Raw genomic sequence first — 15,860 nt, 5'->3', positions numbered from 1 at the left:
GGAGGTATTGATGCCCAGTTCACTGAGTTTGGTGATCAGTTTGGAGGGGATGATGGTGTTGAAGTCAATGAACAGCATTCTTACATAGGTGTTGCTATTGTCAAGGTGGGCCAGGGCAGAGTGAAGTGCCATAGAGATGGCATCCTCTGTGCTCCTGTTCTGACGATGATGAATTCAATGAATAGATTAAAGATCCTTTGTACTCGTTTCAGCTACAATTTAAAAAACATTTGTACTGCAGACCTATGTATGTCATCATTTAACATTAATTTCAACTCGCAATTGAAAGTAAAAAAAGGTAGAATAGTAATGATCAATAAGGTCTGCATTCAGGTATTGCCATAACATGTTGTTCTGAAAACTCAAATTAGCTTTTTTTTGCACATAAATCTTGAATTTTATCTATATTGTGAATATTATAGGTCTTGGGCCACCCTTAAAAGTGTTGTTTTAGCAATGCTGTAATGTCCATTCATATGTATTTCTCAGTCCTGAAGGATTAAGATGAATCAGAGATTCCAGTCCTATTGTAGCCCAACTGGTTATTTATTGTATTATATATAATATTGTAGCCCCCCCCCCCCTGTGGCTCATGGACTATAACTAAAGTTTACCTAATTAGCAAGCTACCATCAGAGGCCAAACATCACACTCACTCTCTCTTGTTTTATGTAGATTATGATAGAGTTTACATTATCATCTGGCCCTTGCCCTTTGAAACTTTCCCCACTTCCCAGAGGCAGATGCACTCCAGCCTTGTGCTGCATATGTTGGTGTAGTCTGTCCACAGAGAGAATAAAAGCATATTCAACTTTGATTCAGCAAGATGCCCGTTTTCCTTGTGTTTCTGCTGCCACACTAGGGGCCTCAATGAAATCTGAGGTCTACTACCTTTATATGGGACACTAAACAACCTAAAATACAATAGGAAAGCAATAAAAAAAAGACTCATTTAGATATAATTATTTATGTGTTGTTTATGTGAAAATTAATGCAAAAACAACATGTAGAAATACAAAACAGTAAGTACTTAATGGACTTCAATCTCATAAAAAATAAGTTACATTGGTGTCAAATGGCAATTTTACTTAATTTTTCATAGGGGTTTATAAAAATGATAAATGATGACTTGATTAAGCATTATGTATATAATGTTGAATATTGATGTTAAAATAAGCACCAAAGAGGTTTTTGATGTAAGATTTAGAATAACTGAAAGAAATAAACCAATAAGGTATTTCCTATAAAGACAGAAGACTCTGACTACCTATTATGACTACCAACCAGAATGTACACTGTTTTTCATTTTAGTCAGGCACTTGTGGCAGAGTCTTTCATAGTTTTGCCATTTTCCTATGTAGCAGTATTTCCTCCTTGAGCACAAAACTGAGATAAGGCACAGGGCAAACTGTAATGAGGGCTGCAGAGAGTAAATGAGCTGCTCATGCATTGTCATTTCATGGCTCCGACCTGGTTAAACAGTGCAAGCCAGGGAGCTTCCAACGGGAACTATTATGAATGCGCAGATCTAGCCACTCTTGCTGAGCCAGAGGAAGATAAGAGTCAGGCAATGCAGAAACCAGCTCTGGGGTAAGAGAATCCTGGGCATGGGTCAGTGAGCTCTGGCAAGCTGCTTGAACATCCATGCTATCCAAGTTGTTGAGACTACCAGCAGCTTGATCCACTTGTGTAATTCTGGGGCCTAGAGTTGGAACAAAGGACAATGTCAAGAAAGAAAAATTATTTTATTACTTTTATTTATTTTCACAATAAATCTAATGCAATTAATCAGTCAATCAATCAATGAGTTTTTTTTTCTTTTTTACTAGATAAATTAGGCTACTGGTCATGTTATGAACGCAAATACACTTGATGTAGCTTACACCAGACATAGGTTGACACAGTATTAAAGTCCATGAGGTGAACTGTAACATGTAACAAAAACAGTAGCAAGTGAGCAAAACCTCAACATTACTAATGAAAATGTAAGCTATAATGGATTTTTTGGTTTCCCCCAAAGGTGAAATTTATAAAATCAGGGACATAAATCCTTTGAACACCTCACCATTTGGAGTGAGCAATAAGAAAAAGAACTTAATGTCAGAATTTTGTTTGATGAACAATGAAACACTACAGAATCTCTACTCTACCACATGCTGCTTAGATATTTTGCCTACCATCTTTTTCAAACTGTTTTTTTTTTTTTTTTTACTTTGCATCACATGATGTAAATATGTCCCTGCTGTCTGGCACATTCATAGTCCCTGAAAGGAACGGTTCTAAGCCTCCTACAAAAAAAAAAATTTTTTTTTTTTTTTGATGAGATCAGTGTTACCAGTTACACTATTTATACACAAGATGGCAGTATAGGTAGCAAATACGGAACTCATAACCTGCTCAGACCAATACTAACAGTGCTGCCCTCTGTGAGGGGTGAATAGATGGTGGGCTGGTGTAAAATAATTTGGCTTATAGAAATATATATATTGTGAATATTATAGGTCTTGGGCCACCCTTAAAAGTGTTGTTTTAGCAATGCTGTAATGTCCATTCATATGTATTCAGTCCTGAAGGATTAAGATGAATCAAAGATTCCAGTCCTATTGTAGCCCAACTGGCTTTATGTCAAAGTTGTATGAGAGCACTGCCACATTTGAGAGCACTGCCACAGCAGAGTGCAGGGAGACCTAACCCAGCTGCAACATTTTTCACTTTTCCAAAATATGCATACATTTACAACTTTTCGCTCAACATTGTTTACAAATATACTAAATACACATATTTCTGGGTTAAAGTTTTGTTTCAATTTAAAGAATTTCAATATTTTTGTTCACTTGAACAGAATGTTTCTCTTACGAAAGGGAATATGACAATTCTTCTAGACGAATTCTAGAAATTTGGCACTAATTTGGTACCATGTAAGAAAATTATAAATGCAATATTTAGATGTCTTATAGGTTATGTTGAAGACTCACAGCAATGTCGAAAGGGCTCCCAGGCTTGTGAAGGCATGTAGGGCTTTGCCATGGGCTGCTGCAGCAGACACATAATAGCACTGTCTACTTGCTGAAAGACACGCAGAGACAACAACCTCTGGTGCAGCTCCTCTGATAAGCTATATTCCTCCGACTGGATCAGGTCTCGGATCAGGTCAAAATCTTGCTTAAGCTGCAGGGCTCCCTGGATGCTGAGAAAGATAGGACAGAGAGATTAGTGAATGAGTGGTTTTAAAAAGGTGTAGTAAATTTGGGCCCGTATTCACAACAAATTTTAAGGCTAAAAGTAGCTCCTAACTGACGAATTTAGGAGCAATTCCTAAAAATAATGGGTGTGTCACTTGTAACTTTAGGACTCCTAATTATTTTGACTAAGAGTAATTCACGAAGAATTTTAGACCTAAAAGTAGCACCTAAGTCTGGGACAGCTTGTGAATTCAACTGAACCATACAGTAGCCAATACACTAGGGCTGAACCATACTGAACCAATACACTAGGGCTGCACGATTAGGGGAAAATAATTGTGATTTGCGATACCATTTTTTAATGTCAATGAATTGATTCAGTTCAATATTCCAAATGTCTCTATTTAATTTGTGAACCCGATCGGTGAGCAAGAAGTGGCATAGTCAAAGAGGATGAAATGAATATAAAAGTCAGAAATGTGACAAAATGTGCGCGATTATTTGTAGCTTTTGCTACTATTTACTACTTACTACTATTTTGGGGTAATTGCATTGGTTCATGTTGCGATTGCAATTGCAATAATTGTGCAGCCCTACAGTACATCTCTTCAAGCAGGCCCAGGTATGGTTCAGCGTGCCTGGCCACAGTACAGACAACTTTACCAAGTGTGCCAATAATGGTGTAGGGCGCTGTGCATACAAGGAACAGATAGGAAGCAAAACACATCCTCCGAAGGTTATGGCAGAGGCAATAACACATCCCTACCTGAACTTGATCTTCTGCTTGAGAATGTGCTCCATCCAAGCCTCCATGAATACAGTCATGGCTTCAGTCAAAGCTGCGACCCGCGCCTCCTCAGGCAAAGGTTGCACTCCCTCAAGCACCTGGCCAATTACACTCTGGGCTGCAGATGTGGCATACTCGCTAGGGCTGCTGGGTAATTCTAAGAGATTTGGTAAATATTCTAAATGAGTATGATGCAACTTTACTTTCTATTCAATAAAAATGCCGAACTTCCTACATGAGTTGAAATGAATGACCTGTTTTGTAATTGACCCTCCAGTGTTTTGCTGATGGCATTGTTTGTTCAAAAATCTCAATTGACATCCTCTTACAATCCATGGAAAAAATCCTCAGAATCCTGTCAGAAAAAGCCTGAATATAGCCAACATGATTAAAAAAGGGGGACAATTGCATTACTATTTTGTTATAAAGTCAACATTTAGTTAATGCCTTGTATCTATGACAAACTATAAAATGTTGATCACTAGATACATTGCATATTTACTTAAGCTTACCTGTAGGTCTGCTACTCCTCTAGTAAACTGTGCTGTCAATGGTGCAATGACAAGATGGCCTCCTTTGCCATTTAAATCCTCTACTTCCTGTGCATGTCTTTTCAATGAAGCCTGTAGAACCTGCCAATAAAATGAAAGTTTAGTTACACATGTTGTCTGGTATTGAATAGATGAAATCTAGAACGGTATCTTTTTTGTCAGGGAACTGAAACAATCCTTCCTACCACAAGGTCTCCTTGGGTGATGAGAAGGAACTTGTTGATGTACCAGGAAGACAGAAACTGGTATGCCTTGCTCATGACCCAGAGAGTTGTTGATTGCACAGTGGCAACAGATCTATAAAGTGCACCAAGGATCTGTAGCTGAGCCACCATTGCTCGGCCACCATTACCTTTTCAAGGAAAGAAAAGACAGTGACTAATTAATTAATGTGTTCATCATTAGAGGACAAAGCAGTGAGCAACTTGGAACAGCATTGAAATTCAAGTTCACAGTTATTACTAAATAATAAATCTAACAAGCAAACATAAAACACACAATACAGTACATAACAACTTTCTCCCACCTAAACCAGTTTTGAGCAGATAAAAAACCCATATTAGTGATGGTTTCACACACGAAATGGTTTCACACACGAAACTCCAGCTAATGTGAACATTTGCATTTCTTGATACCAGGAACAGTTTATGCAGAAAAGAGATGAAAAAAGGCAAATAACAAATGCACTGTCATAGTCAGTTACCTTGCCAACCCACAAATAATGTAAATATTTGTAATATGACATTTCCTTTTCCTTTTATTTACCGCAAAGACTGATATACTGTAATACAGCCTAAACCATGCAGGCAGTACCGTATTTTCCAGACTATAAGTCACACTATTTTTCATAGTTTGGCTGGCCCTGCGACTTATAGTCAGGTGCGACTTATAATCAAAATGTATATAAATGTTAATTCATACTGACTGGCATGAACCAAGGAGTAAACATTACCGTCTACAGCCGCGAGAGGGCGCTCTAGGTTTGTGGAATGAGATCGGGAGCTTGGTGAACTTGCGACAGTTCAGACATGTTTTTGTACTTCAGCCCAAAAGTTACAGTCACCCCTGGGAAAATGTATTAAATATTGTTATGTAAATGCACAAGTTCTGTGCACTTTCAGTCAGAGATTAGGGCCTGCACTTTGCCTAAAACACGCGTGCATAGTCTGTCTCCTAAACATTCCTCACCCGTTATCCAAACATGCATGAAAACATTTGAAAACAAAACTCGCAGCCATAGGTTATTTTGAGAATGATGACTTACTCTTCAGCATTGTCCTAACCATTAAAACGTGGCAGATATGACGAGGCATTGCGGCAATGTTTACAGAGATACTCTGTAAGGTTGGCTACAAAGATTATGCAGACTGTTACGATTGACTGACACGCGCACACACACACACACACACATTATCGAAATCATACGCAGGGCGCTTTAGGTTCTCTTTCGTTTCATAGCTCTGTCAACATTGAACAATGAAAATAAGGGAGATTTCCCGGGTTTCTCACGCAAAATACGGAAAATGTCAACATTCGTCCCCATTAACGTTGGAAGGGTTGGAGCAACAAAGTAGCCTACTTTATTTACGCCTAACAGCCTATATCCATTTGGTCAACTTTATCCAGCCCTAAAAAAGCTAAATATAACTTTGGTTTACTTGTAGTTTACCGTGTAGCCCAACTTTAAACAGTGTGCATGCTTAACATAAAGCATACTTGTGCTTCATTCATCCACACATCCAGCTCCTAACGTTTTGACAAGCATTTCTACCAATTGACCTTGTTCCTGCCCATCTTTAGCTTTGCCGTCTCCATCCTTTCTGTTTTTGTTGTTTGTAATAAAATATATAGTAGGCCCTATTTATTGGTAACCAACAACAAGTGCAATTTGTTAATCGCTGTCATTCTCTCTCCTGCCAACAAAAATGTGTTACGTTCCAAGTAGCAGTGCGTAATTCTGCTTCATAAAGTTGAACAAATACATTGGTCATATAAATAGCCAGTTTATGGTCTACAGTGTAGAGTTGGTAAGTTATAGAAGGCCAACTTGGAGTGAATATACAGGGGGAATTCTTTGTCTACTCGTAGCTGAGTAGCCTGGCAGGTGCGCACGTAGACATAGCCTAAGGCCGAACACTGCAAGCGCCAATGAATCATGCTCTTACGACAACCACGTCGTTAACTTAAATAGGCCTAGGTTAACATCACTCTGAGTTCGCATTCAAGCAAGCAAAATGATGATTTGAATACATGTTTCACTGGAAGGGCAAGGGGTAACAACAGGACAACACAGAGACAGGCCAGAATGCAGGACTAATGTTATGAGAGAATTACAGTAATATGGGATATTCTACGGGAAAATATTAAAACGGCAAGACAGCGGGGAAAAGTTAAAATTATAAACCCGGAAAAAGTTGGCATGTTAGGTATTTTTCGGTCCCTGTGATTATTTGTGAAATTGTGCAAACGGCCTTTTCAAGTCATTTGAGAAGGAAGGAGTGTAGCAAGCTCCCAAATTGACGTTTCGTCTGAGAAATTGAGTTTTGGATAATGTTCAGCTTCGCAGCTTTACAATGACTGAGGAAGTTTAGAGATCGAGTCCATAGCAACAAGTTCATGTGTTGAATTTGTCATTACCCAGTGTGCTTTGTTGAATGGTCTCAATGTTTTATTGTTTTATTTCATGTGAATACTTACTAGAGGAGTAACAAGTAGGCTAATGCAGTTGCAGGAAGTGTGCATTTAGTTTCCATGCTTATTGTGTTTCCACAACAATGTTAGTGAGTAAATCTACTGAAATGGCCACCAACTTGGTGAAGTCAAGTGTGATGTGTAAGATCAGAAAGCAGAGGTTGATTTTCGAACGGTAGCCTAAGTCAATGTGTTTTCATAGCGCTTAAAAGCGTGGGCGGAAGGTATCGACAATTGGCCGGGGAGGGTCATGTATTTTTTGAAAAAACTGCTGAAGGGTCGTTGAAAATGTTCTTGCAGGTAGGGGAGGGTCATGCAACTTTTGATTGAAGCACTCAAAATCCCTCCGGTGGCCCCATTTATAAATAACGAACAGTCCCTAAACAGAAACATAGCCTACATTGCAGAGCCACTTCAACTTTATTAATTTATGTTTAATAAATCTTACACTACTGTGCACAGCCCCATGCTTTTTGACGTGACGATGCTAGCACCAAAGACCCTTTAGAACGCTTTATCAACAGTCTCTGCTAGCACATTAGCAGCAGTTAGCTAACTATGCTAACGTTAGTTATTAGTGTCCTCCAAGTGACAATCATATTATACAATGATAAGAACAATAAACATCGTTATTTATCTTACTTTGTGTCGGCTGTGTGGCTTAATCTACAGATGTGGTGCAGCACTGTTTCGTTATAGTTTGCTAAGGAGTAAGTTGACCCTTTGCTTAAAATAGGGGAGAGCTGGGAGGAAAACATTTAATTTAACATAATTACAGAAAATGATTCTGTGTGTCGGTGTTGCGTTAATCCCATACATGTCGTTTGGCCGTCCTTTTAAAAAAAACATAAAACCAGACAAAAATCAGGGCTCCCAATGCATTTCTATGGAGCTGTAAGCTGAAGTTGACGGAGTGTGTCTGCCATAGGATCATCTGCATTCGACGGGCGGGGCATGCGATCGATCAATTGGTGTGGTCAGAGCCTGTTTACTAAGAGCCGGTTCACTCCCTATTAACTCCATTGTACCTACAATCTGTTGCAGTTCCGCTAGGGGCGATCATGAATAAGTGCAAAAACAATGGGGGTCTATAGAGCTAGACAACTAAATTTGTCTCTTCCACCTGGTTGTTGTTGAAAATTCAAAGATTTGATTGTGGTTTCTGCAAGCTCAATATAGATTATAGGTCAAAAGTTGAATGAACAAGTACTTACGTCCTTTCGATTTCGTACAGGTTGGGTCGTTGTTGCCCACAACACACTAGCTTTCTGCTAACGAATGACGTCATTGACACATTTGAAAGGCTTTTTAGAACAAATAAGTAAAAAATATATACTTAGCGGTGTGAATTTTCTCTGCCCCCTCTTTTGACTGCAACATTCAAATTTCTACACAAAAAATTATATCCCGAGAAAAGTGGATTTTGAGTGGTACAGCTCCATAGACCTCCATTCATTCTTCACTTATTCGTGAGCGCCCACACGTGGAACCAAAAGGGGAACTGCAACCAGTTCAGAAACTGGAAGTTTCCAGAGAGTGGTGGTTCTCCCCTTATTAGATATTCTCTAGTGTGGTGATTTTGTTTCACATTTTTTCTGAAATATAAATATTATAATTAGTGCTGTCAGTTAAACGCGTTATTAACGGTGTTAACGTAAACCTATTTTAACGGCGTCAATTTTTTTAACACGAGATTAACGTTCTTTTTGGTTAAACAAACAAACTAGTTTTTTCACATGCTGTTGCAACAACTAGTAACGTTAGAACAACTACAACACCACACTGGATTTAGCTAGACCGGAAACTAAACAATACGAATAGAATGTGATATAATGGAAACCTATGCTGCATCGAAGTGGGGAGCGAAAAGGGCTTATACTTACTAAATCTTGAAACAAACGTGAATAAAAGGCACAAAATAAGGTTGGTGTAAGAGTTATCTGTGTGTTTATGGGATTAATGTGACCATGTTCCTATGGTTTGCTCTTTCTAGTTTACAGAAGTGTCACGAATGTATCGATAGGCACAGTCAAACTGCCCGTGGCTGACTATAACTAAGTTCAGCAAGCTTAACTTTACATGTCATAACATCAACTAAACATAAGTCACACATTCATTCTATTACTTGTAATATGAACATAGCCTATTTCCTACAACTAGGTGAGATAATTGGCTATGTTATACTGAAGTTCCACAGTTAGCTAGCTAGCAAGCTAATCGTTTTGCATGGGATATTATGGTAAGTGTACATGCTAAATTTGTTCTCAACATGGGGTATTACAAACGAATTAGGTTGTTAACGTACATAGTTTCGACATGAGTAAGTTACATAAACATAATTCTTCATAACTGCAGTGTTAGTAAAATTATTGAATGTCCTGTGAATTAAATAATAGATGTAACGTCAACGTGTGATTACTAGCTGTCTTTTCCGGAATCAATGATATAATGTTAACTTGTTTTCCTCTAAAATGGGGCGTGATGCAGATTAAATGTATCTTTATGATGATGCGCCGTTAGGCTACGTAAAGGCATGCTGCACACACTTGTTTGGGCTTATAAGCCGGCCAAAGAGTAGTAGCCTAGGCTGACACATTAAATGTGTGCCGCCAAAGATTCTTTCACCGTCACTTGTTCTGTTATCAACATTCCTTTTTGGCTGCTACTATTTGCGATGCACTCTGCTTTCGACATTCATTTACATTAGATTCCATTCTTTTCAATACAACTTCAATACGCACAATACAACTTTTCAATACAACTTTCAATACGCACACCAGCATCGCACTTTGCCGCCGTGTAAATCACGATTCAGACGCTGCTCCATAAAATCCATTGTTCATCCAGTGTTTGCCTGTTAAAAACTTCGGTGCTGATGTGTGTGGCAAGTGACAGTGCACCATAGACTGTAGGCCTATAAAATGGCAATGCACTCATGTTGAAAACGTCCTTATTTTCAACTGAACTCAAAAGATAATTAATATAGTTTGAATATAATATTTCTGTTTGTTATGCCCTTTATAATGTGTTTAGGCCTACATTTTGTGCACGCACTTCTGTAGTAGCATTTATTTCAGTTTATATCAGCTAGATTTCTGAAGAATATATTGTGTTGCCTCAGGTCTGCTGCACATCTTTTGAAATTTGATTTGAAATAATCAAATAGAACTACATCTTAAAGTTCAGTTAATAAAGTAACTTGCTTTGCTTTCATTCAAATCCCAATCAAGATACACAATAATTGCTTTATTGTTAATATGGACTCCTGGAAAGTTCAGAAATGCAAAATAATAGAATTTTAACCATATGATAAAATATGTGATTAATCGTGATTAACTATAGGAATTTAGCGATTAAAAAATTTAATCGTTTGACAGCACTAATTATAATATATTTTCAGAATAAATTCTGATCTAAAGTTATTGCAAAGATCCTCTTGAACTGTCAGTCATTCAGTGGTAGGCCCACCCCACCTAGTAACTGTTGCTATGTCCAACTTTAGCTCACGTCCAAAATGACAAGTGAATAGCAGCCTGTTAACTGCGCTGCACAGTCTCTCGTATATGTTTCCAATGAGAGTTCGACAAAGAGATAATAGCCTAGCAGATCATGAAAAATGGTGAGCAATTTTTATACATTGTTAGTTACAAATAGCTTGGATGAAAAGATATTCAGCCTCAATGCTACAAATTACATTCACTGTAGCTACAGTGTATAGGCTACAAATTACATTCGCTGCATCGCTGCATCCACACACACCCTTACACATAGGGTTGGGTATCGTTTGGGTTTTATCCGATACCGGTGCTAAATCGATACCGGTGCCGAAACAGTGCCTGAACCGGTACTTTGTTTTGAATTTTTTTTTAAAAATTAAAATGGTCTAAAGCAGGGGTCCCCAACCTTTTATGTACCATGGACCGGTTTGATTCCTATTTTTTTCACGGACCGGCTCCATGTTCCATATGTGTTGTGCATGCATGTGCAAGTGAAAATTGAGCAATATGAACTATGAATATTGAACAACTTGAAGCTACATCTATAAGTGTGAACATGCTTAACAAAATATGGGAACAAAACATGGGAACTAAACGTGCATTACTTAATATAATCAGTGGGAGCCCTGCTTGTTTCCCTGCAACAAGAAGCTTCCATCTGGGGTGATGGAAGACAGTGACACCCCTCAGTGTGTTTGAAATGTCCAGTCGATTGCGCAATTTGTCTAGTTGCAGTCATTGCCGAAAACCCGGTCTCGCATACATACGCAGGGGAAACGCTTTTCAGCGCTTTTACGGCTATCTCGGATATTCTGCTTTGGTTTTGATCCAAAACCCGCCAGAGAGGTTTCCTTATACACACTCTTAAGACCACCGCCATTTGCAATTTCGATCAACTGCTCTTCCTCCTGCGCTGACAAGTTAGGACTATTCGGGATATTGACAAATGGGTTATGGACCCACTCATTGGTTTGCCGTGAATCTTTGAAGGATGGGAAGTAACGCCAAACTCATTTGAGAGCGCAACAAGGTGATCGCAAGACCAGCTGCGAGAGAAAGGGCCCTGCCTCAGTCTCTCCCAAAACCCCACTACTTTTTGGAACATATCAAATACACCCCGTCCACTCAATTCGTCCCTACAAATCAAGCTTGGCTTTAAATGCAGCGACTTTTATCTGCCAGTTTAAAGACAGTCGCCATTCTCCCCTGGAGTGACAGGTCGAGGTCATTAAGCAACCCGAATATGTCACACAGGTAAGCGAGTTTTGACACCCAGTCCTCATCACTAAAATGTGCAGCTAAAGGTGACTTTTTTTCTGCCCTCGCAACTCAAACACTCTGGCCAGTGACCTGCTAAGATGCTTGTTTTTTGTTGCTCATTCTAGCAGTTTAGCTAACTTCGTGTGACACTACCGTTCGCCAAGAACTGATCAAGTGAAGTGAGCTGACCTGAGGCTGCGCAGCTGAAGGCAATATGTAAAAGTGTTGAAGGCGGGACAGACAGACGTAAGAAAATAGACCTTGCAAAATGCAAACATGCGTGCAATCAAACAACTGCATATAGACCTATGCCATGTAAAAACGTGACATTATTGCGAATTAAATTTAGTTTAGTTTGCATGCATTTTTTTTTAAACTTATGTCGTAGGCTACGGCCCGGTTAGGAATGTCCTGCGGCCCGGTACCGCTGGTCTTAAAGCATGAATTGCTTTTTTTTTTAATTGATGAGACAAATTTGAACATGAAATTGAACTGTTATATTCAATTTACTATCAATCTCATTGCTCCTAGGAATAATAAATTTAAAATGTTAAAACAGCTTGCCATGCATGCACACACAATGGTAAGCGGGCAGATGACGTGACGCCTGTTTTTTCCGTAATAGTGTGTAAAGGTTAACTGAACTGCATTTCTCAACTAAAACAACACATGCCAGTGGGGCATGGAGCATCATTTTATTTCAATATGATGATTTTGGGACGTAAAATGTATTTGGTGTTGTTCATATTTTAAGGTGAATAGCAAAATGTCCTGCGGTGTGACTAACATTGATGACTCATCAAATGTAAATATTAGTAAAATAAAGCAGATATGTTTGGAGCAGCTAATAAATGCCTTGGCATTATTTTTTATGTATTTACTTAATTCATTTAAGTTTTAAAAATGCTAAAAACAATAATATTTACAGTACATTTAGTTTTGAAACACAAATGCTGTCCTGCGGTGTGACATAGGATTTTAGATTTTTTTTACTGGCAGTTACATGGACAGCCACAGGGGTCCTTTAGTCAAGCCCCTACCAGGAAGTCCCCCAGATGTTTGGATGTGCTAAGAAGTTTAAAAGGTGAGTGTTAATCTCTTATTAATTTGATAAATTTCATGATTTCTGTCAGACCATGAATGCGTCCATTTTTGATAGTCCTGTGGTGTGACTGATCTAGTTCGAGAAAAAAGAAAAATATTTGTAAAAAATAATCATATTCAGGTTTAAAACAATGAACTTATTCAGTTACTGTAATGCCCAAGGTCAGTCTTGTATAGCAATTACTCAAAATGGCTGCAAAGGTCAACTAGTCCTGTGGTGTGACAGCCCGTCCTGTAGTGTGACATAATTAAGTCAGATGTCTAGCTAGATTCTCGTCGGTTATGTTTGCAATATTAAACATAAATATAAATATATCTCTGTTTCTCTCTCTCCTCTCTCTCTCTCTCTCTCTCTCTCTCTATATATATATATATATATATATATATATATATATATATATATATATATATATATATATATATATATATATATATATATATATATATATATATATATATATATATATATATATATATATATATAAAAACAAATATTGTAAATATTAAATATAACTTACCTACATTATACATATTTTAAACATAAATATATATATATATATATATATATATATATATATATATCTGTCTTCATTATACATAATATACTTATATTATACATATATTAAACATAAATATATATCGGTCTTCATTTGTTTGTTGTATGTGTTTGTTAACAGTCACTGATCATTGTTTTTTAAGTGATTTTTGTCCGTTTTTAGGCATGAGCAAAGAAAGGACAAGGAGGTACCGGGAAAGGTTAGCACAGGATGAAGCCAGACATGAGGAGACCCTTAGGGAGAGAAGGAGAAAGTAAATAAGTTTATAATAGGGAAATTGAGTTGGTGAAACATTCTCTAAGACGTATAATTGTATAGAAAACATGTAAAAGCCGTCTCTGTTCCATCAACAGATATCAAGAAAAGAAAGCTAAAGGAGAAATTAGACCACGAAATATAACGAGCCTCCCAAAACATAAGAGAGCAAAGCTTTGTGAGGAATGGAAGAAGACGAAGGCAAGGAACAGGAAGAAGAAGAAGGATCTGGCAGCCATTTTGGATATTACTTGATGAAATTATGATGATTTCACCCAAAAGCCTGTCTAATCTTCTTTCCTCCATTACTTGTAACACAGAGGAACAAAAATGTATGTACAGGCAGTGCACCAACTGCTGTTTTGATGAGGTGCGTCTCAACTCACACAATGCTGATGGATTTGCTAGGTGGGAGCAGTGGGAGCGGGTTAAGGTGACTGTAGGGGAAAAGGTGTTCACGAACTGGGTTAAAAAAGGGGTTGAGGGAACGCTGGGAAAGCTGGCAGAGACCTTCCAGCGTGACCTGGAGTCAATTGTATCCCATCAATTCAATTGGATGCACCAATCAGCCAAAATGAGGGAGTTAAAGGAGAAATTGCAAGAAAATGATTTGGTGTTGCACATTGATTTTTCTGAAAATTATGGATGCAAACTGAACACAGAAATTCAATCTTTCCACTTTGGTGGAAATAGAACCCAGTTTGCGTCACTCCACCTCATCAGTGATGGTCCTGTGACACAGTATCGCAACAAGTCAAATTGTTTCCTAATGAGTACGCTACCGTTTACCTGGGGGTTCCAGTGTCTCACATGGAATTATAGTGAACGTGGCCACGGAAAAGGAGCTCCTGATGGGGTTGGCGCTTGTGTGAAGCGGATGGCAGATCAGGCTGTCCAAAGGGGAGCTGATCTGCAAACTGCAGAGGCCCTCTTTGACTTCTTGTCCAGCAAAGAGGAGAGGAAAATCCAAATGAAATGGATAGAGGAAAAGGACATAGAAGAAATTGACAAACTGCTCCCTCCTGTGCTCCCTGCTGTGAAAGGCATTTTAGGCACACACCAAAGGAGGTGTTTCATAGGGCAGTAAGTTGCTTCTGCAGCTACCCAAAAGTGTGTGGCTGCTTCAAGGTAACAAAAGTCACAATGGCTGGTGACAGTCCAGCTCAAGAGATTACCCCTATCCCTACCCCGTCCTTCTTGGATGAAGATGTTGAAAGTGATCAAGACCAAGTTTTTGAAGTGGGAAAGTTCATCATAGTAAAATATGATGAGAAGCGATATGTGGGCCAAGTGTTGAATATTCAGGGAGAGGAAATACAGGTGAACTGTATGGTTCAACATGGAAACAAGAATGCCTTCCAGTGACCTGACCAAGAAGATACCATTTACTACTCGCAGAGTGAAATATTTGGTAAGATTTCAGAGCCTGAGCCCCATGGTCGAGTTGCAAAGTTAACGAACATGGACTGGCTCATGTTCAACACATAAGTTTGCCATTTCTCCTATAAAATCATTTTTATATCTTTTGTTTTAATATATATTGGCTTGTCATGTTTATGGTCTGATATTTTGTTTGTGAAATTTCTCTTGTTCACTGGAATCTTTGTTCAAAGAGCTGAATTGATGATTTTAACATGCTTTTAATTATTTTAGCATGAGTTTAATGACTTTCTACTAAGAAACAAAATATCTGTTTAGTCTTTTAAGTTAAAAATAGAAATGAATGTTCTTTATGACTGGGTCTCATTTGACGTCTACAAAATGTTAATTATTCAGTATGTCTTGTTCACTACGTTTTTAGTTAAAATTCATACACTAAGTAATATGATTGTACTGATATGCTGAATTTTCATTTATGTTCAAATAGAGATGCAAATGAATTTGTTTGTTACAAAAGTATTCAATAAATTTCACCATAACTGTTCATACAGTGTCTCATTTCGTCCTGTGATGTGACGGGATGTCCTGTGGTGTGA

At 38.2% G+C, this 15,860-nt stretch overlaps 1 protein-coding gene across 3 annotated transcripts in view; it reads right to left on the bottom strand.

Annotated features, from left to right (window-relative positions):
- Window positions 1–1,004: 1,004 nt before the first annotated feature.
- Window positions 1,005–15,860, bottom strand: part of ccdc142 (coiled-coil domain containing 142) — a 28,318-nt gene continuing 13,462 nt past the window's right edge. For 2 of the 3 annotated variants that reach the window (XM_048231708.1, XM_048231709.1), the window contains exons 9-14: window positions 4,706–4,872; window positions 4,482–4,601; window positions 4,224–4,338; window positions 3,949–4,126; window positions 2,976–3,187; window positions 1,005–1,702 (exon numbers count right to left, since the gene is read on the bottom strand). In XM_048231708.1, the coding sequence (XP_048087665.1) occupies window positions 1,458–1,702; window positions 2,976–3,187; window positions 3,949–4,126; window positions 4,224–4,338; window positions 4,482–4,601; window positions 4,706–4,872 (1,037 nt within the window). In that variant the 3' untranslated portion in view covers window positions 1,005–1,457. The remainder of the gene's footprint in view (window positions 1,703–2,975; window positions 3,188–3,948; window positions 4,127–4,223; window positions 4,339–4,481; window positions 4,602–4,705; window positions 4,873–15,860) is intronic. The other variant, XM_048231710.1, reaches the window with a different exon arrangement.

This window comes from Alosa alosa, chromosome 21 (genome assembly GCF_017589495.1).
Source record: "Alosa alosa isolate M-15738 ecotype Scorff River chromosome 21, AALO_Geno_1.1, whole genome shotgun sequence".
Lineage (NCBI taxonomy): Eukaryota > Metazoa > Chordata > Actinopteri > Clupeiformes > Clupeidae > Alosa > Alosa alosa.
Note: the sequence above shows the minus strand (reverse complement) of the source record. Positions and strands in the feature narration are given on the sequence as shown.